The sequence below is a fragment of the Lissotriton vulgaris genome, chromosome 10, assembly GCF_964263255.1.
Source record: "Lissotriton vulgaris chromosome 10, aLisVul1.2, whole genome shotgun sequence".
NCBI lineage: Eukaryota > Metazoa > Chordata > Amphibia > Caudata > Salamandridae > Lissotriton > Lissotriton vulgaris.
The window spans coordinates 1,138,959,075-1,138,985,806 of record NC_141698.1 but is presented as its reverse complement, the minus strand read 5'-3'; the positions used below and the strand labels follow the sequence as shown (position 1 = coordinate 1,138,985,806).

Below are 26,732 nucleotides of genomic sequence, written 5' to 3'. Positions count from 1 at the left end.
TTCCATCTCCTTTTTGTCTTCTTTTTGCCATTTTCCTTTTCTTCTCTTCTGTATCTTTTTCTCCTTTATGAATGATTTCCTACTTTCATTTTCTTCTCCACGTTATCCATGCTTTCCTTTTCTTCTCACTGTTGTCCCTTCATTCTGTCCCTCATCTTCGCATTCCTGCTTCCTTTCTTCACCTTTCCCCTTCTCCTCAGTCTCCCCTTGATGCCTTTACCGCCCTGCAAACTTCCTGTCCTTACTTTGCACTTTTTATTTGCTTTCATCTTCTCCTTCCGCAATTCCTTCCTCTCCTTATTTCCTTGCTATGTCCTACAGCCCTGCCTGCTTTCTTTTCTTACTCCCTCTATTGTGTTACTTACCTGCTTTATTCCACCATTTCCATTCTTTCTTCTTCTTCTTTCTATAGCCCTTCTTTCTCTCCCTACTTGCTCTCTCATTCTCTTTGGCCCAGATTCATCAAACTAAAATCCGCTCGCAAAGGGGCAGATTCTCAGAATCAGCCCCTTTGCGAGCGGTATTTTTGCATTTGGGATGCATCATCCCAAATGCAAAAATTGCAATTTTAGAAATCGCTAAATTGCGATTAATTGCATTTAAGGAATCTCAAATTGAGATTCCTTAAATGCAATGCATGAAAGTTTTTAAAATAGCAAAATCGCTAATCGGGCACACAAATTACCATGAAGTACAACTTCATGGTAATTTGCAAAAACTTTTAAAAATGCACTAAAGTGCATTTTTCAAAGTTTCATGTTGCGCACACACATGCCCTAAGGGCAAGTGTGTACGCAACATTTGTGCACATATCAATTTCAGGGGTGCAACAGGGTGTCCTTTGGACACCCCTGCACCCTTGAAATCTCAATCTCAATTTGCGAATCGCTAATTGCAATTCGCAAATTGAGATGGTCTTAGGTATTCCTTGATTGCTCGCAATTAAGCAATTCTAAGAAATCGCTATTTTTTAAGTGATTTCTTGATGCATTCCATTTTGCAATTCCTTAATAGCGAATCAGTATTTTTCGCTATTAAGGAATCACAAATTGGGTTGTTGATGCATCTGGGGTTTGTCTCTTCTTCCTTTGAAAAAGAGCATAAACTTCCTAAATTAATCTCTTCATTCAATAATTTGTGTTTCACAATTGCCCACGAGGTACCCATGCACGCGGTAATGTCTGCAGACGCATGTTTACTTCTAGAGCATTATGAAGTCTGGATTCACCTTCAGGAACTATGAGAGTTTATGGCTCTAGTTAAAGAGAAAATATATATGTTAAAAAAAACTTCTAGATTTAGATGCGTGTGTACCCTGGTTGGGAAGAGTGACCATAGGGGGGGGGCTTGGCATTTGACAACTCTGCAAGAGAACTGTAGGCGCAGCCTTGCGGGTGATCCGCCGATGCTTTCTGCCACCAGTAAAGGCTGCTCCTAATCATTAGGACTGGGCCTCCGTCTGGACGTCAATTGCTCTGATAAAGAGAGCAATGACACCCTCTGGAGCACATGGCAGAGCCACACACCACCCCATATATACATACCCCATACATGCATACCCCAGACATACACCCCATACATACATACATACCCCAAACATACACCCCATACATACATACATACCCCAGACATACACCCCATACATACATACATACCCCAGACATACACCCCATACATACATACATACATACCCCATACATACATACACACCATACATACACCCCATACATACCCCATACATGCATACCCGAACATACACCCCATACATACATACATACCCCAGACATACACCCCATACATACATACATACCCCATACATACATACACACCATACATACACCCCATACATACATACATACCCCATACATGCATGCCCCGAACATACACCCCATACATACATACATCAGACATACACCCCATACATACATCAGACATACACCCCATACATTCATACATACCCCAGACATACACCCCATACATACATACATACCCCAGACATACATACACCCCAGATATACATACACCCCAGATATACATACACCCCAGACATACAAGCCACACTCCCACATCAGAGGAGACTCATGGATATGACCGAGGAATTGAAGTGATTTCTGGGGACCCCTCCCAACCCCCAATGCAAACCTGTCCAAAATCCAAATCTGGGATCACGCGCAGTCGCAGTGTCCAACCTTTCCTTCATTCACCGAGACTTACCGATGGCCGGGAGGGTGTGCACAGACAGCCCCAGAGGCCATTTGAGCAGCTCCCACACTGGCCACACCTCCTTCCCGTGGTCAGACATCAGATCCGCAAACAGCTGAGGAGGCTGCAAGTGAAACAGACAACATATAAAGATCTGCAGCAGGGATAGGAAAAGGCAGCACAGCGGGCGTTCTATCAAGAAATATGCTGATTACTCAAGAAGCGAGGCACAACATGACCGCGAAACCCTTATTTGCATATTTTTAAAACGGTTTTAACCAATAAGGCAAATGAAGACGTTAGCAATCTATATTTGACTGAAAACATCTCTGCTGCTTAACCGCTAAATACTGACAGAACAAATCTTGGTATAGCCCATATAGTGTGCCTCATCAACCTAGTGACTTTGGCAACGTTTCTTGCCAATCATAAAATAAAAATAAAGCATGCTGATACGACTGCGTCATTCAATTGCATTAACACCGGCTAAGGAATGAAGTAGAGGCCATTTAATTTATTTCTAAATTTACCAATTCAAGATGGTGGATGCCACTTTGATCAGGGGCGTCGGAGACACTAAAATTCTGGGGGGGACAGGGACAACCTTGTGGATTTTCCACTGACCCTATACAAATCGCCACCCGTTAAAGAAATACATTTGCATCGTTTTGAAGTGAAATATTGAGAAAAGCAGGCATGTAGTCACAGTTTGCATGTATGCTTTATTGTTGTTTACATTCACATAGTAATCAGACCAAATGTTAAAAAAAATATATATGAATCTTGCATCTTCATGCACCAAGCAAAAAAGGATGCTGACTTCGGGTGAGGGCGTCATGGTTGCAAGTGCAATATGGCTTGAAAAGTACCTGTTGCTGCATTCTTGGTCTCCAGAAATGTTCAGGCAACAATAAAAATGTGAAGATAGGAGGAGCTACGCGGGCATCCAAGATGGTCGCGTGAGCAGAGAGCTCCTGAGACCCGCGCCGCCCTTCTTTATCTATCCTGCAGATATCCTGGTCACTTCGACGGGCTTTTGGAGTGCTACTCTCACTGATGCTGTCGATCCTATTTTGGTCGGAATCGGACCTCGGGGACCATTTTTATATCGTCTCCAACGTTCTGGCCTAACCCCCGACGCGACCGGGGTCTCAACTGCCTAGTATGGCCGAGCTGTAATGCAACAACAACGGCTGCCTGGCATCTGGCCCACCGGTGGTGTGCCACTTTCACTTTCGGTTTCCAGCCCTCTCGTCTCTGACTCCTTGGGACCTCCTACTTTGTCTTGGCCTGCCACTCTCACAGCAAACGCTTTCTTTCTTTGTGCTGGCAGGGAGGCCCGTGGCATCCTCTCGTGAAACTGGACTTTTGAGCTTTGGGACTTGTCACCGTCCCGCTACACCTGGGTGTCCCCGGCCGGCGCTGAATGCAACATGGCGACGAAACCTGAGGCTGAGAAACGCAGGAAGAACGTTACTCGCGGGGGGTCGATCCAGTCCAATATGATCGAGCACTACACCCAACCGAGAGGCTCCCCCGGTACTACCAGTGTTGGCTTGGAGGACCTGAAGACCGACATGTCGTCTTCCTCAGAAGTGTCCCTTCAGGACCTTTTGGCCGCCATTTCTGGACTCAAGGCCAATATGAGTCAACAATACGAAGCCATCGTGTCCAAGATAGACACGGTGGCGGTGGATGTTACTCTTATTCGAGCCGACTTGGCCAAGACGAACGAGAAGGTCAAGGCATTGGACTTAAAGGCATCGAGTTTGGTGACGGACATGGCGGAGGCGCAATCCGAGATAGGGAATCTGCGTTCCTCACACGACCTCTTGCTCAAACGCATGGAAGACTACAATAATAGGGCCAGGCGGAACAGCATACGCTGTGGTCGGAGTGCCGGAAGACAATGGTGCCGCCTCGATCGATCTACTGGTCGAGGAACTTATTGTCGCTAAACTCGCTCCCGCAGGTCTCAGCAAGTTCTTTGCGGTTGAGCGTGCCTATCGCTTCCCAGGTGGTCAGGTGAAGCCAGGAGGCCCTCCGAGGCCTATCATCGCTAGGCTGTTTCACTATCGGGACAGAGACGCTATCCTGCAGGCCGCTCGTAAACACGGCCCGTTGAAGTACGATAATAACTCTGTCTCTATCTATCCTGACTTCACTCCCCAAGTGCAACGACAACGTTCTGGGTTCCTTGGAGTGAAGCGTCGTCTGAGAGATCTGGGACTGAAGTACGCCATGCTGTTTCCAGCTCGCTTGCGGATTGAGTTCAGAGAACGAGCTTATTTTTTCGATCAGCCGGATCGTGCTAGTGACTGGTTGGACTCGTTGCCGAAAGATGACACCGAGAGTGGAGGCCCTGGTGGTGCGGAAGGTGGTGCGACGGCCCAGGATTAACGTGGGCCCCCAGAGGTCCGACTTAAGACTATGAACTTTACAGAGTAATCTTTACTGTATGCTTTATGATTATGCCCGTGGTGGTGCGGGTACGGGTGATTTCTCCCTTCCTCCTCGGGGGGTTCTTTGTGTAGATCAGATGGGTCGACAGGCACACTGCAGTTTGGGGTGGCTTTCTAGTCAGCAGGGGTGCAGGGTGGGGGGGCGTTGTAACGGGTTCTTGGTTGGGGGGTGGTTTCTAGGGACTTGGTTGTGTTCTCTGTTTTCTGTTATTTCTCTTTTTTCATGGTATATCACTGATTGCAAGTATTCTGGATCTGTGGTTGTGGGAGGGGGTTGGATCGGGTCGCTTTTCCTGGGATGGGGGGGGTGAGATGCAGGTTCTTTCTTGGAACGTCAACGGTCTGGGTGACAGGATTAAACGTGGCATTGTGTTACAATTTATAAGGCGTCATGCCCCTGATGTCGTGTTCCTTCAAGAAACGCACTTGATCGGTAATGCCTGTAAAGCTCTTGACCGTCGGGGCTATCGATTGGTCGCTCACGCTGGTTTCACCTCCGGGTCCCGGGGAGTGGGTATAACGGTAAAATCCTCCCTGGCCCTTGAGATTGATGATGTTATCCTGGATGATCGGGGGCGGTATGCTGCTGTCTCCGGGAGATGGGAGGGTAAGCCAATTGTATTAGTGGTTGTGTATATTCCCCCGGGGCTGCAGGCTACCACGTACGCTGATCTTGGCAAGCCTCTTCTTGGTCTCTCTGATGGTCTGCTGATCATGGGCGGAGACTTTAACTCTGTTTTGTCTGGCGAATGTGATCGGTTGCCCCCTAGAGTGTTGCCGCAGTCCCAGATGTGGCTCAATGATATGGCTGAGACTTTTGGTCTGGTGGATGTTTGGCGTTCGCTGCACCTCGCCCTGACGCAGTATACCTTCCACTCTGGTGCACATGGCAGCCTCTCTCGTATAGACTACTTCTTTATGCTGGCTTCTACTCTATCCTTGGTACGGGAGGTTCGTCATCTCCCCCGGGGCATCTCGGACCATTCCCCCTTGATGATTAGGATTTCTGTGGGTGGTCTTCTTGGTAACAGAGTTCCCCCTGTTCCCCCCTGGCACTTCCGGAACCCCCGGCTCCGCTCAGATATGGTGAAGGCTATTGACTGTTACTTTGATGAAAATGTGGGTTCGGTGACCTCTCCTACGGTTCTCTGGGAGGCCTTTAAAACTGTCATTCGGGGATCCGCACTGTCTCTCATTGCTGCTGAGCGGAGGGCTAAGAGGGAGGCCGTTCTGGCCCTCGAGACTGAAATTACAGCGCTTGAAAGTTAGCTGGGTAGGGACGACACGCCTGCGCTGTTACACACTTTGGAACTGAAACAGGCGGATTACAAGGCTTGTGTTACCGATGCTGCTAAGTTTATGCGAGCGAATCAATTGGGCCGGCTGTATGATGTGGGTGACAAGGCCAGCAAACTCCTGGCATGGCTGGATAAGGCTGAAAGAGCGAGTCGTGTTGTGCCCGTTATTGTTCGCGAATCTGGTGAAAGTGTGTCTGACCCCGGTGAGATTGTTGACTGCTTTGTTGATCACTTCCGGAAGGTTTACACCCCGGTGAGTGATCGTGATGAGGCTGATTCCCGTCTGCTGTTGCGTGATATAGCTCTTCCTTCTGTCTCGGAAGAAGAGGGCCTGGCTCTGGAGGCTCCCTTTACGGTGGATGAGATTGCCCTCGCTATCCGATCTTTGCGCTCAGGTAAGGCGATGGGGCCCAATGGTTTGCCCATCGAACTTTACAAACTTTGTCCGGACAAGATGGCCGCCCATTGGCGCAACATGTTTCTTGACGCGTTCGAGGCAGGAATCCTTCCACTTGAACAGCGCCTAGCTACTATAGTGGTCATTTATAAATATGGCAAGCCTCGTGATCACTGCACCTCCTATCGCCCCATTTCCCTGCTAAACGCGGAACCTAAAATCCTGGCCAAGGTTCTGGCCAATCGGTTGTTGACGGTGATTTGTGACCTGATCCATCCGGATCAATCCGGCTTCATACCGCACAGAAACACGGCCCTTAATCTGCGTAGGCTTCATGGTGTTCTCGCGAGAGCTGCAACTCTCACGGAGCCTGCGGTGGTGGCCTCTCTAGACGCTACTATGGCTTTTGACACCATTGAATGGCCTTATCTTTGGGCGGCCCTCTCCAAGTTTGGCTTTGGCCCTAACTTTATTGCCTGGGTCAGGCTCCTCTATGAACAACCACTGGCTCAGGTTGTGGTAAATGGCAGAAGCTCTGACCCCTTCCCGTTGGGCCGCGGCACCCGTCAGGGATGTCCGCTTCCCCCGCTCCTATTCGCGCTGGCACTTGAACCCCTTGCGGCGTGGCTCCGGTGGGAACCCTCGATTAAAGGGATCCGGTGGACGCCAGATCTAGAGGATCGCGTCTCATTGTATGCCGACGACATCCTTCTTTATTTCACTTCCCCTCAAAAGTCCTTGAACGTACTCTTCGACGTTCTTACATCCTTCGGTAAGAACTCTGGATTGGTCATTAACTGGACCAAATCCTGTGTTTATGTCATAGCTGGGGTTCTGCCGCCTTTGCCTCGCAGGTTCCCAATCTTGGTGGCGGCTGACGGCTTCAAGCATTTGGGGATTTATGTCTCTATGGTTTCTTCAGTCCGCTATGAGCGAAACCTGTACGCTCCGCTCCGCCGACTCAAACAAGATGTAAGACGATGGCGTAAGCTGCCCTTATCTCCATTGGGCCGAGCGGCGCTTTTTAAAATGATGTCGCTCCCCCGATTTCTCTATGCCTTGCAGAATTTCTTCGACCCAGTTCCCGCTCGCTACTTTCGCGAGGTCGAGAGTCTACAGCGGCAATTGATCTGGGATGGTCGTGCCCGTATTGCGCTGTCTAAGCTCACCCTTTCCTGGTACGATGGTGGTATTGCTTTGCCAGATATCAGACGCTATTACTGGGCCTCGCACCTGAGCGCCATTAATCATGCAACGTACTCATCGGAACCCGCTCCCGCCTTTGCCTTGGATAAATTTGTATTGCCCGGTGGCAACTTTAATAGGGCTTTGTACTCGAAGTCGCCAATCCGTCTCCTTACGGGTCCTACGAAGTGTGCAGTGCGGGCCTGGAGGGATGCAACTGTGGCTACGGGCTGGGGTGGCAAGCTGACACGTATGACGCCATTGTATGATTCAGATCGATTGGGCAACCTTTGGAAGACGAAAGGGTTTGATAAGTGGGACATGATTGTGATCAGTAAGGTGGATGATCTTTGGGCCAGGGGTGCTGTGAAGTCCTTTGAAGTCCTGAAACTGGAATACCAGCTTGATGACAGGGAGCACTTTCGGTATATGCAGGTTCGACATGCCTTGTCCTCCGTCTTTCCCCCCGGTACTGATATTCCGCAATCCTCCCCCCTGGAGGACCGTGTCCTAGACGGCCATGTCCCCGATAGTACGATTTCATTAATATATAAGAAGCTCATTAACAACAGGGCTGACCAGCTGGGGAAACTTCGTGCTTCCTGGACAGCTGACGGGCTTGAACTAGACGATGAGGACTGGCAGTCAGCTGTTTCCTCCCCCAAGGAGGTCGCTATTCCGGCTCGGCTTCGTTTTGTCCAGCTAAAGATCCTCCACCGTGTGTATGTGACTGGTATGCGTCTGGTGCGAATGGGGTTTGTGACGGATGGACGGTGTAGGCGTGGGTGCGGTATGGATGGTACTTTTCTCCATGTTCTGTGGGAATGTCCGATTGTCTCGGCCTTCTGGTCTAGGGTGCACGATGTGATGGGACGTGTTACTGGAGTCCCCTTCCTTCCTGAGGCACGACGTTGCTTGCTTAATGTGTGGGAGCCTACGGATTGTACTGCTGCTCAGACCTTCTGGGTCACTCTGGGCAACATGGTTGCAAAGAGGGATATAGCTCAGCTCTGGGGCTCCGCCAGACCACCGCTGCTCAGTGCCTGGAAGGAGAACATGGACTGGTGCATGTTTCGAGAAAAGACGGTGTATGAGGCACGGGGGCGTCCCAAGAAATGGTCCAGGGTCTGGGCTCAGTGGAATTCGTACCGTGGTGATATTTGTTCCCCTCCACTTGACTACGAGGTTCCTCTCCCCTCCTCCCCATGATTGACGTTCCGTTTCCTGTTTTCCATATCATATGTGTCCTTTCTTCCTTCAGGCTCGCTCCCCCTTGCCAGATGCGTTCCTTTATATAATTATTCCTTTTCCCCTTCCCCCCCCTCCTATGACCCTTGCCAGTATGATACCATGTGTTTGTGTGTTGTTGTTTTTCTTCGACAAAATCATAAAATTAAACCTTTAATATCCTTTTGCTACGGTTCCATGCTCCACACTATAATGTACGCTCAGAGATCGCTTTAACAGTGTACTGTCCCTTTTTTCTTTTTATTTCTTTCACTATATGTCATAGCGGCCGGCCCTGAGGGGTTGTAGGCAGACGCTGTGTAACGTGCATTTCACAAATAAAGGTTTAAAAAAAAAAAAAAAAATAGTGAAGATAACTTCGGTGATTAATGTTCTTTATTGAGAGAGATCAGAGGTCTGAGTACTGGAAGTTTTGACTCATGGTAAGGTAGCCACAGTGGGGTAATATGCCCGCTACAAAGATCGTGAACCACGCAGATCACAAAAAGCATATAATGTAAATAGGTCAGTGAGTTACTGCTTTAGTCTGAGAGATTCTTTTGCTATTTGCAGTTTATAAGTTAAAATCCTAACACTGAACAGTGAGCTATTAACCGTCATCAAAGAGCTGCATGAAACCTGAAAGGTATAGATTAGAACGTTATGATTTTTACCCAGTCTTTCATTATCCTAAAGTTTGAAAATGGATTCATTAGGATGGAAATCAATTCTGATTATTAAAGAGAACCCCCAACCATGGTGTTATGTTTTAAATTCTGGGTTTGTGCTTCTCTGGTGTTGCAAAGCCATCTGTGCCCTGGGCACTCCCCAACTTTTTGCTGACTGGTACTGGTGGTACCTGACTCTGACTGACCCTGGGCTCTGACTAACCAGGCCCAGGGCCAGTGCTATGTTGAAAGAGACACTTACGAATACAGTAAAAACACCTACATACACTAGAGTGCACTATGGGTTAGGGTACCTCCATGATTGACATGACCTTTCCAATACGGCCCTAGTACATAATAGGGAATGGGGATTGAAACTACCTTTAAGTCCCTATGAAGAATTTTGGAGAAATGATGCTCTCTTTGGGAAAATAATGCCCCACTTTAGAGGATGTGGTCATACCCTGGAGCATTGCCCAGCACCTCATTGGACAGAAGTGTCTTCCTTCTTGACCCAGAGAACTTGGAATAAGTATCTGAAAGGGACAAATCCTCTCAGATGATGCTGCTTCAAACTTGGGAGAAGAAGGGTCCCTGCTGAGGAGTTTGATTTGAACCAACCAGGCTCTGGACTGAAGATTGTGCCTGTTGCACAATCTGGCATTACAGTCCTATGGACTACCTTGCGTCAAAAGGACTAAAGAGTGGACTCCCTGCAAGCTGAAGGTTAACAGAGCACAACTGGGCCACCACCACCAAGAATCCCCAGCCAGGAGATCTACCAGTGAATTTGAAAGGGTTTTGTCCAAGTGGATTGTGGTAACTGAAGTCCATTTCAAGGACCATCTTGGAGATTCCAGACCCGTGGAGTAAGTTTTGGACACTTTGAGACCCTTTGAAAAACTTCAGGAAGAAGTTCCAGAGGTTTGGAGAAGTTTGGAGCAACTTTGGTAAAAAGCTCTATAAGTGGACCGACTCACTCTGGTCAGCCAAGCCGACAACCATCAACCATGAGTTGGCCTGCCGCCCAGGTTCTTCCGGCTGAAAATCTCCAGGGGTCCGAATTCCAGAGTTTGATCGGGCATAGGTAGAAACCCAAGCTGGCGAACCCTCACCGAATCCGGCCTAGTGAAAAGCATTGAGGGACCCTGCAAGAAAAAGCTCTGCAAACATTTCTAATTCTGAACTTTGAAAAGGTGACCGGTCCAACCATGAGAGCCAAGCCACCCACCATCAACTGTGTGCCAGCCTGCATCCCTAGCTCGTACCGCTGGAAAGCTCCGCAGGTTGGACTTCCATAAGTTTGACTGGGAGTTCGTTGCAAGACAAGCTGGCGAACCCTCACCGAATCAAGGGTGGCTGAGAGCTTTGACGGACCCTGTGAAGAAAAGCTCCAGAAAAGTTTCTAAGTCAGAAAGTAAAAACTTTGACCGAGACCTACCGCAAGGAGTAGCCCCTGCAGGGCTTCATCGTGGTCGGCCTGAAACTTTGACTTTGAGCAGGTCCAGCATGACCAGATGTACCAAAAGGGGATATACGTTTCTATGTGCTATATCGTGCAAAAAAATTTTAAAGTCATATTCCCGTTTCCCTGCATTGGATTTTTTTCATTTTAAAGATTTTTTATTTTTTTAATTTATTAATTGGTGTTGGATTTTTATTGTTTTGTGTCTTAATTATTTACCGAATTGGTGTTTTTAAATGCTTTACATACCTGCTAACAGCCAAGCTATCAAGGGTTGAGCATGAGAATAATTTTCAAAGACTGGTATGGAGCTATATATTGAGGTAGTGTCCTTATTGCCGGGGACAGATATACATTTGCCCCTACTATTAATCCACTTTCCAACATCCAGACCAAGCACTCTTAAACAATACTGTCTACAAGTATGGATGACATGTGACTCCTACACCCTGTACTTTTATTTAACATTTCCTATACACAGATGTACACACCTATGATTGACTGCCTCTGTGTAGTGTGAATGATGTAAAGTGTTGACACCCTGCACTGGTATGAGTGGCGCTATATAAGTAATTGAATGCTTCTGAGAGAGTAGGTATGGAGTATTGGGCAGCACTATTAAAGGGTGGTAGTGAGTGAATCTGTGTCGGAGCTGGGTTGTTGAATACCAAGGCTGTCTATCTGATTTCATCTCCTGCCTCCTTTATCCACCAACATACTCTCCCTCCACATTATCTCACTCTTCCAGGTTCTTTCTCATCTTTGCTTTCTCCTTATTCTCTGTTTTCCATATTTCCCTTCCTCCTTCTGCCAACAACTCTTGATGCCTTTCTCTTGTTCAGTTTTACAGTCTGATGGTTTAAATAATGTACCGGTCTATAACAAAGAATACAGTTCGCCTCACCTGCAGACACCAACTTAAATTAAGCATCATTAGCTTGCAGCCCACAAAGGAAATGCCAGAGTGGCTATTCCGGCCCTTTCTGCATTGTAGATCCTTCCTGAAGAGCAGATACACCCTTTTCTCTCCTTTCTGCAAGACACAAGGATCCTAGCCTTCTGCCTTCCCTATGGAAGGGAGAAGTGTGCTTCGCGATCGGTCTCTCCGAGTGCCAGGGAACTGCCCGCCATTGGAATATGGCGGGCAGTAATACAGTCATCAATGGTGGTGGGACTGTCAACGATGCGGTGATGTGGCAGTCCCACCACCATTATAATCACCCCCTGAGTTTAATGTGCATGCAAATCCAACATTACCAACCCCATGTAAGTTGCACTACTAGTGCTGAAAAAGTCAAATGGAGGTACCAATGGGCGAGGTGGACTGGCCTCAAGGGTCTTGTGACCTCAGTGACCGAGTCACTGTCACTCTAGTGTGTGCTTCTTCGTATGCCTGCTTGCAAGACTGGAGATGAACTGCATGGATTGTGGTGGACAGGCCTTCAAGGTTAACCCACACTTGCCACCGTTAGGGTCCACCTGCTGAACAGACTAGCAAGCCCATCCCTAAAAAGTTGGTGGAAGAGGAAAAGATGGGCAACAGAAGTAACTTAGCAAAGAGATTCTTTTACGAAGCTTGTCGTACTTCAGCATCCGCTCTAGCATCTGAATGAAGACAATAGTGTCTAGAAAAGGTGTGAACAGACCTCAATGTGGCTGCCTTGCAAATTTTCTCAACAGAAATATTCCTCATTACATCAGCCATCACAGGTTTACCTCAGATGGAATGGGCTGTTGGTATGCCAGCTAAGATTTTGTTTGCTTTTTGTTAGCATAACAATCAATCAATCAATCAGGGGTTCAAGCCGTGAGGGGTGGTGGGGGGGGGGGGTGGGGGGGGGGGCAGCTCTGGCTCAGTCGAAGAGCAAGGTCTTGAGGTCCTTCCTGAAGGCGTGCAGGTTCGGGGAGCGTCTGATGCTGACTGGGAGGTCGTTCCAGGTCTTTGCTGCGGTGTAGGAGAAAGTCCTTCCTCCTGCTCTGCTTCTGCGGATGCGGGGGACCTCTGCTAGGGCGAGGTCCGCGTATCGGAGATTCCTTTTGGGTGTGTGGAAGCAGACTCTCTCGTTGCGGTATTTGAGTCCGATGTTCAGGAGGGATTTGTAGGCGTGGGTGAGAAGCTTGAAGGTTATTCTCTTCTCAACGAGGAGCCTGTGTAGGTCGCGGAGGTGTTGCGTCATGTGTTCGTGCCGAGGAGTACCGAGCACGAGTATGGCCACAGCGTTCTGTATGGTTTGGAGCTTGTGTATGAGGGTCCTATTGATGCCGGCGTAGAGGGTGTTTCCGTAGTCCAGTCTGCTGCTTATGAGTGCATGGGTGATGGTTTTTCTGTGTTCGAGGGGGGGGTCCATTTGAAGGTCTTTCGGAGGATGCGGAGGCAACTGAAGCTGGTGGAGGCGACAGCGTTGATCTGGCATGTCATGGTGAGAGAGGAATCAAGGATGATGCTGAGGTTCCGAGCGTGGTCTGTTGGGGCTCCCTAGGGCAGAGGGCCACCAGGTGTCGTCCCAGGCGGAGGTCGAAGGTCCCAGGACGAGGACCTCAGTTTTCTCGGTGTTGAGCTTCAGGTAGCTGTCCTTCATCCAGGCCGCAATGTCCCTCATTCCTTCCTGGAAGGTGAGCCTGGTGTCCTAGGGATCCTTTGTGAGGGAGAGGCTGAGTTGCGTGTCATCAGCTCAAGATAATATGTTGTTTTTTTAAAACATATTTTATAGGGTAATTAGCACAAGGGTCAACATAGGACACATTATACATTCAGTCATCCCACATGTCTTCATTAAAACCCCCAACTCACCCCACAAATAACCCCCCCCCCCCCCCATTGCTGTTGGTGTGGGCATAGTTCAAGCTTATAGTACAATGGTCAAAAGAAATCTAATGGATCAATACTCCTATCATCTGAAGTCCCAACTCTTCCCAGTTCATGAGCGAGGACCAGTCCCCTCCGTGTGGCAACGCTGTTAACATCCCCAGAGGAATTTCTGGTGCGTATGAGTGTGCTACCCCCGCTCTCCTTTGGCTTCTATTCCAGCACAATCGCAGGGTCCTCTCCTCTAATGTTAAATCCCGTACGTCAAGCTTTTGCTGCATGATTAGATACGAGAGGACATGCCTCTGTATCCCCGCCCCTCTGGCAAGGTCAGGGCCCCTAAACTCTACCACGACATTTTGCGTAAGGATCTGCAGTTGCGCTGCTAAATAGTAAAGTTCAAAATTAGGAACTGCCATTCCTCCCTCCGTTTTAGGCCTCATCAGCGTTGTTAGTGCTACCCGTCGCCTTCCGTGCCCCACAAAAATTCCGTGGTTAGTGTTCTTAGTTCACGAAATACCCGCTGAGGGATCCATATCGATAGTGTGCGGAAATAGTAGAGCAGTCGAGACAAAGCCACCATTTTGAGCAGTGCCACTCTCCCCACTACTGAAAGGGGAAGAGTCGCCCAGAATGCCATACAGCCCCTCAGGTCTCTTATACAGCGTCCTATGTTCCCCTCCAACATATCGTCAACTCCATGGTAGATACGGACTCCCAGATAGGTGAAACATGACCGTTCCCAGATAATGTCTCCAGCGAGCTGTGGTTGGGGCGTATCTGCTCGTATCGGGAAAAGGCACGTTTTACTCCAAATGACCCTAAGGCCCGATAATTTTCCAAACCTCGACAACACTCCCATCGCCCCCTGCAACGCTACTCCCGTGTTCTCTAAGAACAACAATAGGTCGTCCGCATATAGTGATATGTATTGCGGAGTCCCCAGCACTCAAGACCTCTATATTCCATCCCTGTCCTAGCCTGGGCCGCCAGAGGTTCAATCGCCAAAGCGAACAACAGGGGGGAAGTGAACACCCCTGCCTCATCCCTCTCCGTACAGGATAATCAGAAGATATCACCGACCCCAGTCGCACCCTGGCAGTCGCTGAGGAGTACAATACTATCGTCCAGCGCCCAAATTGAACGCCTAAGCCGAACTTCTCCAACACCTTATGGAGGTACCCCCATTCCAGGCTATCAAAAGCCTTTTCTATATCTATTGATAACATGGCTGGCATCTGTGCCGCCTCTAGGTCGCTCCCCATCACCCACAGCAGTTGACGGATATTAGTTGAGGTATTCCTGGTCGGGATAAACCCAGCCTGGTCTTCATGGACCAATGCGGTCATGTGCTGTAGCAGTCTGGTAGCCAATATACGGCTCAGGATTTTATAGTCCACTGTCAACATGGACAGCCGTCTATAGGAGGTCACATCACTCTTCTCTTTCCCAGGCTATAAAAGGGGAACCACCAATGCTTCTCGCATCGACCGGCGTAAGATAATATGTTGAGCCCATTCTGTCTGACGATGGTGAGGGGGGCCGTGTAGATGTTGAAGAGCGTGGGGCTGAGCGAGGATCCCTTTGGTACTCCGCAGTTGATCTCTGTGGGTTCGGAGATGAAAGGAGGGAGTCTGATCCTCTGGGTTCTGCCCGAGAGAAAGGTTCGGATCCAGTTATGGGCGGTTCCTTGTATCCCGGCATCGTGCAGTCTGGCTGCGAGGCTGTGGTGTGAGACAGTGTTGAAGGCTGCGGAGAGGTCTAGTAGGATGAGGGCTGCTGTATGTCCCTGGTCAAACAGCATGCGGATGTCTTCAGTGGCGGCGACGAGGGTGGTTTCGGTGCTGTGGTTGCTGTGGAATCTGGACTGGGAGGCATCTAGGATGGCATGCTCTTCGATAAATGTGGTCAGCTGGGCATTTACGACTCTTTCGGTGATTTTGGCAGCGAACAGGAGTAGAGAGATGGGTCGGTAGTTCTTCAGGTCCTTAGGGTCGGCTGTGGGCTTCTTAAGGAGGGACTTGACTTCTGCCTGCTTCCAGTCGTCAGGGAAGGTGCCGGATTGGAGGGAGGCTTTGATGGTCCGTTCTAGTTCAGGGGCGATGGCGGCCTTCTGGTAGATGTGAGGTGGGCACGGCTCCAGACCGGGTTTTCCTCATGGTCATGATGATGAGTTCCATCGTGGCGGGGTCCAGGTGGTGATGGTCGACTGGTGGTCAACGGAGGGGGAAGGGGTGGTGAACGGTGTTTGGTCGCTGAAGTGGTTGTAGAGGGTCTTGATCTTCTGATGGAAGTAGGTGCTGCGCTAGTTGCAGAGTTCCTGGGATGGTGTGACGTCCGTGGCCTCGTTGGTGGGTTTTGTGAATAGCTGTATGACGTTGAAGAGTTCTCTGGCATTCATTGCGTTGGTGTCGAGTTTGTTCTTGATGAAGGTCCATTTGGTCTCCCTTATAACATAATGCCGGAAACTATCCATCTGGATATAGATTGTTTGTTTAGAGGTAGCTGGACCCAGTAAATCACGGACCATAATTCACAAACAATTGTTTGCACTTGTATATATTTTTAGATTTGTCCAGATAGAATTTTAAAACTCTTCTCCTATCTAAAGCATGGTGAGATCTTTCTGCATGATTAAATAGATTCTGAAAGTCGCTGGTAAATTAATGGTACGATTAACGTGAAAATCCAAACTACTTTAGGTAAGAATTTCAGATGAGTTCTCATGACTACTTTATTGCTATGAAATACTTTGTATGGTTCATGAGGGCATAAAGTTTGAATCCCGCTAGCCCTGCGGGCTGATGTGATAGCTGCAAGTGAAGTAGCTTTCCAAGAAAGGTGTTGGAATAAAGCTTTATGGACAGGTTCAAATGGATAGCCCTTTGTGGGAAAGCCCAATGTTTAACTCCCAGGAGGGAGACGGTCGATGTATCGAAGGAAAGTCTTTTCTTATGCCTTCTAAGAAGTCCTTAACTGCTTCTGTGCTTCGGACGGCCCCCAGCCGTCTGACGTCACAGTTGGCATGTGCGAGGACGGCCAGGGGCCGTCTGAACCGTGCACGCATCGAATTCTTCAGCACCACTGGGAGATTCCGGTCGCAGCGAAGCGGCTAACAACTGGGATTTTGAAAAAAAGAAGTTTGTGATGGACGTTCAATTAAAGAAACCAGATTTGGCCAAATGAAGGAATCACAGTGGTAAAGCTTCCACTTGAAATGTGATTGGGTCATAACACCAGATACAAAATCTCTTCCATTTGAATGAGTAAGAGGCTCTTGTAGCTGGACGTTTAGCAGCTTTCAGAATGCCCACACAGCCGTGTGGAAGACTCAAGTGCCCACGTTGGACATGTTCAGGAGCCAAGCTGCCAAACTCAAAGATGGAAGGTTGGGATGAACCATCTGGCATCCGAGCGTGATCAGAAAGTTGTGTGGTCATTCCAAGATGCGCTGCATGTGAACAATCACGGTAATGACCACTCTGGAGCTATCAAGATCCTGCTTGCTCTCAAGTAAGACCGCTTGACGATCACTGCTGGAATCAGGGGTACTGGTGGAAAGGCGTAGAGAAATTTGACAGACCAACTGTTTCAAGAGGCATTCCCTTTCCCTCTGGTTGGTAGAACCTCAAGGTGAAGTCTGGGCATTTTCTGTTCTCTGCTGTAGCGAACAGGTCTATATGAGGAAAACCCCAGGCGCAGAAGATGGCGTGAATGACAAAACTGTTGTGGATCCACTCGTAATGATCTTGAATACATCAGCAGACGGTATCTGCTTGTGTGATCTGGATGCCCGGGAGATGGACTGTAGCGATCCTCAGATATCTGGACAGCAACCAATTTCAGATGGTTTGGGCTTCTAGTGATAAGGCTTCCTCCTTCTGTGCTTAGGTAGTACTTTATTGTTCTGCTGTCCATCTGAACAAGAAGCAAGTCTGTCTCATAAGAGGGTTGGAAAAACTGCATGGCCAAGAGAAAAGCTCTCAGGTCTAGCAGGTTGATGTGGTATGTCATTTCCTTTGTGGACCCAGGTCCCTGTATCCACATGTGCACACCAACTTAAGAGTGAGGCGTCTGTCATTATTGTCTGTGACAGGACCTCCTGATGAAAAGGTATCTCGAGGAAGAGATTTTTCGATTGACATCACCACATCTCTCTACGTATTTATTTGTATGAAACTTTCAGATCTAGGATCAGTCTGAATTACTTCTTTGGATCTTCCTTTTCCACCAAAAAGTAACAAGAATACATTTCCCTTCCTTTTTGGAGAAGGAGGACAGGCTCCACTGCTTGCTTTTGTAGAGCAATATTTAGTTCTAGTTGAAACTCCTCCAGATGTTGAGTGGATAAATGGAGGATGGATGAATCTGAGACAGTAACCATTCCATACAATACTCAGTCCCCGTGTGTCTTTTCGGATGGCACTCCAATCTTCCAAGTAACTAAATATACGTCCCCCTACTGGAGTGGGTAACACGAGAAGGGGAAGCAGAGGCTCAATGTTTTGGACCTGCAGGAGGTTTTCCTGTCTTACCCGTTTGAGACCACCCTTTCATTTAATTTGTCATCTTTGCTGTTGTTGGAAAGATCTTTTTTTGTTGCTGTTGGTGGCCTAGGAGCCCCTGAGGGGGTTGAACCCTCTGAGTATAGCAGCGATGTTCATAAAGCCAGTAAGAATGTTTCTTCTGCTTCTCAAGCTTCTCCAGTCCAACAGCTTTTATGGTCTCCTTCTCGTGGTCTGTATGAATTTCACATAGCAGCGCTGATCACTTGGTTAAACAGAATCATGCCTGCTTCATGATTTCAATACAATCCTCTCTGGAATGCCTCAGCAGATTGTTCACAAATTTCTTGGTGGAGTCCCAAAAAGACCAGCTGTATCTGCCAAGGAGGGCAGTCGCACTAACATATTTCATGTTTGTAGCTGCCGTTCATACTTTACACCCCAGAGAGTGAAGGTTCCTGCTATCTTTGTCCGGTCGGACTGCAGACAAAAGAGTTGTAGCGAAGACTTTTTTTGCAGCCAAGACCTCCACAGAATCAGGAGGATCTGAATGTGGAAAGAACAGATCCTGCACAGGAGGTCTGTATTTTTTCTGGAGCCTGGATGGTGCAGCTTTCGCTGAAGCTGGAGTAAGAAAAGGTCCCATAGTTGGTTCTAATAAGCCTGGAACTAGTGGTGGGAGTGGTCTTGAGGAAGAACACAGCTTCACATATGAGGACTTTTTGATATGTATTAACATTGTTGATTGGTGAGACTCTTGTTGGAGAAGAGTTAATTAAAGAAGGAGAAAACCTCCTTGTGACTGAAGATATCGCTGTGGGATAGGAACACGTACTGTACAAGAGCCTGTATCTGAGCCTAGATGAATGCCTTGAAGAAAAGGCTCGTCTTACCCTGGCGAGTGACCTCTTGACGTTGACCTTTATCTGCGATGAGACCTCGGAGGTAGAGACTTAGATCTCTGTGGTCTTATCAGCAGGCATGGTGGAAAGTGAGTCCAAAGGCACCGCAGTGGGAGGAAGAGGCAGAGGTGAGGGATGCAGAGTAGCTGCTGGAGGAACTGGTTTGTGAGACGGGGAAGCATTGGAAAATCTGGAATGACTACTGATGATGATGGTGAGTGCGCTCTTGAGTACTGTGAATCTGAAAGTGCTGGAAGTCTTCAAGGTTGAATTTTTCTGATCCAATCAGCAGATTTGGAGATGGAGAATACAGATTATCTGGGTCTCGACATCTAATGTCTCTGATGTCGCCACGTCATAGTTTCTCACAACAGTAAATGGTGTCTCTTCTTCAACATCGACACAACCCTTGACGGTAAGCATGTTGCCACCGTACCTTGCCTTGATGTTGTATTTCTCGATGGCGAACAAGAACACCATCTTCTGTCTGAGCTTCTCCTCTTTGTGGATCTCCCTCTCATGGAGTTCTCAGAAGGTGAAGGCAGAGCCCTGGTCGAGGACTGACCCTCTTCTCGCTTACGTGACGTCTCACCTTAAGATAGCACCTTGTGCTGTCTTTGCAGTTTCTGTCTTGCGTGAAGTCGAATCTTTCTCCCTGTCCTTCAGGATGCGCCTGGAAGAGGTCCTGCAGGGTTCACATTTGCTTGAGTTGTGGCTGTCAAGAGGGACATTTGGCAAATAACAATGGCGTTCTATTTGCCTTAAAACACACATCTTCCTGTCAGATAATGACAGAGAAATACTCTAGGATCTAAAGAATTAATTACAATCTGTAAAGATTTTTAGTAGAAAAAAGTCAATAAATGCCAAGCTCAGTGCTCCAAGATGCTGTCACCAGGAGTCGGAAAAAATAACTGAGGTGACTGCCACCTGCGGGCACGATGGGATGCTGGAGGGCTGCAAGCCCTTAAAGGTGCAGTGTCAGTTTTTATATATGCATATATGCAGCCTATGTGTCTACACTGCCCTATTCCTTCTTCCCCAGTCCATTTGAAAAAGGTGTGTGAATGAGACATATGGGGGAAAATTAGCTAGTCTCCTATAATTGTCCTCATTCTTATTATTAATTTGGCCTTTTTAATAGTAAATTAAATACATTAGCCAATATAGTCTTTTTTAGAGGCAGCAAAATACTACAAATACATAGGTTAAAACTTGACCTTCCTGAAGTAAGGCGGCGATCTACACATAAGTGGATACATTTTAAAGAAGCGCTCCGGGATCCCGCACATGGGTGAGACAATTCCATGCTTATGATTATAAATGGAGATTCCCTGAGAGAGAATCTGTAGTAAGAAATATCCATCAGAAAACCTCCACGTGGTAGAACCCGCAACTTCGGAAAGCTGCTGAAGGGGCCGGGAAATTTCACATACATGCGAGTGCTCCTACACCGAGATTCAACATTACTGGGAAAGGTTATTTGAGTGTACTGATAAAGCGTGAGCAGCTATCCGGAGGGCATCAGGCCGCAGATCATCGAAGAAGGATATCGGTGAGTCGGCTGAAGGAAAATGGCCGGGGACAATCCCTCTGGGAACATCGGCAGAGTCAATGCATCCAGAGGCTCACAGTGACTATCGACAAAAGACATGTGGGCTCAAAGGGTGATGTGGGCTCAAAAGATTCTATGGGTACTCACAAAGGAGAAGCTTTCAAATCAGCAAATGGAAGGGGGAAACATTGAAAAAACAATGGAATTCAGTAATCAATTGTACGACAAAAGAACTGTAGTGCCCTTGTGGTGTATGTCTAGCTATTGATCCAAGCAAAACTTAAGCTAAAGCCTGAAGGAAGAGTGTGAGATGCGGCGCAGGACAGTAACCAATACCTGAGAAGGAGCTAGAGCTACTGTAACAGTTGCTGGCAGCCTGCTGATGGGAGGAGCTCTTTTCATGACTGGGCATTTGGAAGGCTGAGGAGCTAAAGACGTTATGCACCATCCACTCGATGCTCCTATGTTTGCCCAACAATCGATGCATGAATTGGAAATTAGAATCTGCATAACCACATGCACTTTATGTTGCTTTCCATGTGCATTGTGAAACTACAATCAGGTCAATGTAAACTAACTAAGGATGAAAAGCCTCAACACGTCACTGTAGCCGAGATGTGTCTGCTGCTGTAGTGTCACCTGCATAGCTGACAAATTAATGAACATCAGGAAATGTCCCTGATGAAGGTTTACAGTTTTCAATATATAAGGATCAATAATTGGCAATAAACTCCACATTATGCTGAAATGTAAAAATTCAGCATAATTTCTTTATATCCATCATTCCAGCCTTTTGTGTACTTACGTTTGACTCTCATTTCAATTTATCTTCTTTAGCTGTGCAAATTCTACAACTTATTAAATCTAAATACTCTGAGGAGGGTCTGCGGTCTACAATGATCCATACCACCGGTCTGGGTAATGTGCCACTGTTTGTGTGGGTAGCTAGAATGAAAACTGCAGTACAACAGAAAGCTGCCACTCCTCAAGTAACATTGTTTATAGAACATATACGTTCGCTTTTGGGTCCCTATGTAAGTAGGTGTCATTTGTCCACTTTTTGGTTGTGTGCACTTTTTAGGGTTCGCTGCGAAAAGCACGCGAAAACGCGCTCTCGCAGAGAGCACTATAGATGTCGGCTCAGCCGACAACGAGGGGAGACAGGATCTGGCCACACGCGCAGCATTGTCTGTGGCAGAGTCTGATTCCGACGCGCGCCTTGGGATTGGGTCTCGCGTGTCGGAATGCAACTCTGCCATGCACCGTAAATTTTGGTTTAGTTAGCGCTCGCTGGATTCCTGTTCAGCGAGTGTGTCTCATCGCCGAAGCTGGAAGGTGTGCGGAGGATTTTAGGAGCCACGGCCGTGGGCTGGGAGTTGCGGTGTGAAGAGCGCCACAAACACCCAGAGCTTCACCGGAGACCGCTGGCTGCGCACCTGGGACTCGGCAGAGGCAAGGGTGAGTGAGTGCGGGGCCGGACCGCGGGGGAACAGAGGTGGGACAGCGCGTGTGGAAGAGACGGGGCGAGGAACGGGAAGTGAGTGGGATCTGTTGTTTTCTTTCCGTTTTGCGATGGGGCTCTGGTGCACTCTCCGCCCTTCCTTCTCTCGGGTAATGCTTGTTTTAGGAGCGTGCGCATTGAGATATGATTTGTACTAAAGGAATAGAAAACTGACTATATTGCACGCAAGCCCTAAACAAATGTGGTGCTGGTTGAATTGAGATTGCCCGGTTGAACCCCGTACGGCATCTGGGCGGGTTGCAATCCGGGCAAGGTGGCCACCAGTGCCAGCTAGTCAGAACACTTAGTTGTCCAGGGTATATGATGTTGTGGAGTTCATATTTCTAGATGCAAGCATCAGACTATTGGGGCAGTATATGGGAACATCTGAAGGGTGTGAAGCCCATTTGTAAAGGGGGGGTGAAGCCAATTCATAACGGACAGTGCTTAAATAATGGTTTTGGGCGAGGGTTGCTCACTCTACTTACAAAATCTGTTTTTGATGGTCTCATCTATTACGGGGTAGTTAATGTACGTTAATATTTCCTTATCTCGGAGGTTCCCCGCCCAAGGGGAGAATTGCTTTCTATGCGGATAATTCAAGGCACATCATGATGTCAGGTGGTGCGCATTAACCCCTTCAGCAGAACCCACTTCCTCGCCCGCCCCCCCCCTTTAACCTAGGCTATTTGGCAACAGATAATTCAATTCGCACTGCTCAGAGATACTATGGTATAGGCTACCTCCTGATTGCAAAAGTCGACCCTGTGTATTGGACCACCCGCAATGTTCACTGTCGCCCATCAATCCAGTCCGCGAAATGGTTAATGCGTCATACAATTCCACTCCAGCTTCGTTCATGAATGTGCTGGTGTAATGCGAGGGATGCTTGGCCCCTGCCCCGCGGATTGGCCCTCCCTGTGCATTGCGCCATTGACCTATGGAATCTACTAGACACCATTTCTCCAGACGTCGCCTTCCTAACGGAAACATGGATGAACGCTTCCTCCGCACCAGACATCACCATTGCCATCCCTGAAGACTATAAGATCACTCGCAAAGACCGTACCAGCCACACAGGAGGAGGAATCGCTATCGTCCATAAGAAATCCATCCGCATCTCAACCAGCTCCGACGCCAACCTCGCCAACTCCGAACACCTTCACTTCCAAATACACATCGACCCCAAGACCACACTCAGAGGCACCCTCCTCTACAGACCACCAGGACCCCGCGCAAAATTCAGTGAAGACATCACGGACTTCATCACTCCACACGCGCTCCCCTCCAAAGAATACATCCTTCTGGGAGACCTCAACTTTCACTTTGAAAAGATCAACGACCGCAACACCACCACCCTCTTGGACAACCTCGCCAACCTCGGACTTAAACAACTGGTCACTTCCCCCACCCACATCGCAGGTCACACACTCGATCCCATCTTCACCTCCAGCAACCATGTCTCCTTCAGCCACACTACGGACCTCCTCTGGACTGACCACAGCTGCGTTCACTTCTCCTACAACAAGCCCAAACCCACCAACCACCCCCAACCAACTCTGCAAAGAAACTGGAACAAAATCACCACCGACCAGATCTCCTCATCGCTCCTTCTAAACACCCCAGCCCACTCCTCGGAGCCAAATCTAGCCGCCGCCAACTTCACCCTATGGTTATCCAACACCGCCGACACCTTAGCACCACTTAAAAAACGTCAAAGCAAACCTGGCAACAAGATGGCCTCATGGTTCAATGATGATCTCAAGAAGTCCAAGAAACTCTGCCGCACCCTTGAAAAAGCTTGGAAAAAAGACCCAACCACCAGCACCAAGGACGCCTTCAAAAACGCCACCCGCATTCACCACCAACTAATCCGAAAGGCCAAGAAAACAGCATTCAAGGAGCGACTTGACAACAATGCCCACAACAGCAAGGAACTTTTCAACATCGTCAAGGAGTTTTCCAATCCCTCGGCCAACTCCAACGACATCACCCCCTCTCAAGCCCTCTGCGACTCCCTAGCCTCATTCTTCCACAACAAGATTGCAGACATCCACAACAGCTTCGACAACCAACCCGGAGTCCAACCCACCCAACCACATGCTGAACACTCTCCCCTCGCGAACACCCTTAACGACTGGAACCCAATCTCCACTGAGGACACCATCCGCCTGATGAACTCCATCCACTCAGGATCCCCCACAGACCCATGCCCTCACCACATCTTCAACAAAGCAGACTCCGTCATAGCACCGCAACTCCGAGACGTCATCAACTGCTCCTTCAACTCCGCCACCTTCCCGGAAAACTGGAAACACGCTGAACTCACCGCCCTCCTGAAAAAACCCACAGCGGACCCCACCGAACTCAAAAATTACCGACCCATTTCGCTCCTTCCATTCCCGGCCAAAGTTATCGAGAAAGCTGTCAACAACCAGCTCGCCGCTTTCCTCGAAGCCAACAAATCCCTCGACTCCTCACAATCTGGCTTCAGAGCAAAACACAGCACCGAGACCGCCCTCATCGCAGCAACAGACGACATTCGAACTCTACTGGACAATGGAGACACAGTCGCCCTCATCCTCCTCGACCTCTCTGCAGCATTCGACACAGTCTGCCACAGCACCCTTTTACAACGTCTCAGCAACATCGGAATACAAGGAAAAGCACTTGAATGGATCACCTCGTTCCTCACCGGAAGAACCCAGAGAGTCCGCCTTCCACCATTCAAGTCCGAGGCCACCGAGGTCATCTGTGGCGTACCACAAGGATCCTCTCTCAGCCCCACCCTCTTCAACGTATACATGAGCCCCCTCGCGACCATCGCCCGCCAACACAACCTCAACATCATCTCTTACGCGGATGACACTCAACTAATCCTTTCTCTCACCAAGGACCCCAGCACCGCCAAAACTAACCTACACGAAGGAATGAAAGAAGTTGCTGAATGGATGAAACATAGCCGTCTGAAACTGAACTCAGATAAAACAGAAGTCCTCATCCTAGGTACATCCCCCTCTGCATGGGACGACTCTTGGTGGCCGGAAGCCCTTGGAAAAGCACCCATCCCGACAGACCACGCACGGAACCTAGGCGTTATCCTGGATTCTTCACTCTCAATGAACAGACAAGTCAGCGCCGTATCCTCATCCTGCTTCAACATTCTTCGCATGCTCAAAAAAACATTTCGCTGGATCCCCACCGAAACCAGGAAAACAGTCACCCATGCTCTGGTCACGAGCCGACTGGACTACGGAAACACCCTCTACGCAGGTACTACCGCTAAACTCCAGAAGAAACTCCAACGAATCCAAAACGCCTCAGCCAGAATCATATTAGACATCCCACGCAACGAACACATCTCTGGTCACCTGAAAGACCTCCACTGGCTACCCGTCAACAAGAGAATCACTTTCCGACTGCTAACCCACGCACACAAATCACTCTACGACATCGGACCAGAATGCCTCAACTCACGGCTGTCCTTCTACACCCCCTCCCGCCAACTACGTTCTTCCAGCCAAGCCCTCGCCACTGTCCCTCGCATCAACAAGACCACCATGGGAGGCAGATCCTTCTCATACCTGGCCGCTAAAACATGGAACTCACTCCCCAATTACCTCCGCCTTACCCAGAACCACCTAGCATTCAGAAAGCAACTTAAAACGTGGATATTTGACAAGTAATCCTCCTCCCCTTCCTTAGCGCCTTGAGACCCTCTGGGTATGTAGTGCGCTATATAAATTATCTGACTTGACTTGACTTGACTATGTCCCTTTGTTCTGCTGCAAGACCTCAGCAGTGCAGGGCTTGGAGGGACGTTTTTCACTACCCATAAAAGGGTAGGCTCTTGGGTGAATCCTGTATGTATAGATGATTCGATAACTTATCAGTGTCTGCCACAGTCCGGTCCTAAACTGAAGCCAGCATAGTTTAACTATTAATTGCTGTTCTTGTCTCGCCTTTTCATTACATACATCACAGATGTGTAATCGACGACCCTGGGTTTTCGGAGCGGTGTAAGCCTCCATCCCTGTATTGAGTGATCTGTGTTCTGGAGGAGGGGCAGTTTTTTCCTTTACATGACATGTGCATTGATTGACCCAGTGACATACGATGTGAAGCCACGGCACAAAAAGCTTTGTTCACACCGCATGGCCTTCTACAGAGAACAGGATTTGCTGCATGTCGTGTCTGCCTAGGGGCGCATCCAGCTGAGATCTAGCCCGGCCTGGCCGTGAGGTGGTGCCGGAAGCCAGTCCGCACTCGGACTTAGATTCGCACACCGAGGTCGCTATTGAAGGGGGCGTGCAGGATGTCTGCACCCCCGTGCTTGTGCAGGGTCTGGTCTGTGCACAGTGAGCTAAGAGTGATCCGGCTGCAGGGACGGACGATGCAGACTTGAAGCACGCCGCCGCCGCAAAGCCACCAGGGTGGGGGAGGGGCTCTTTAGTGAACAAGAAGTCGCAATCTTCTGGTTAGAAAAGCTGAAGTTAGTTACACGCCATGGTTTACTGCACACGCGATGACTAAACTTACTCAAATATCCGCAAGCAAGG

The 26,732-nt window shown here is 48.6% G+C and overlaps 1 protein-coding gene across 1 annotated transcript in view; it reads right to left on the bottom strand.

Annotated features, from left to right (window-relative positions):
• The window catches only part of FAAH2 (fatty acid amide hydrolase 2), a 153,714-nt gene that overhangs the window by 6,339 nt on the left and 120,643 nt on the right, over positions 1 to 26,732 (bottom strand). Inside the window, exon 9 of the mRNA XM_086942244.1 lies at positions 2,215 to 2,326. Coding sequence (XP_086798370.1) covers positions 2,215 to 2,326 — 112 coding nt within the window. The remainder of the gene's footprint in view (positions 1 to 2,214; positions 2,327 to 26,732) is intronic.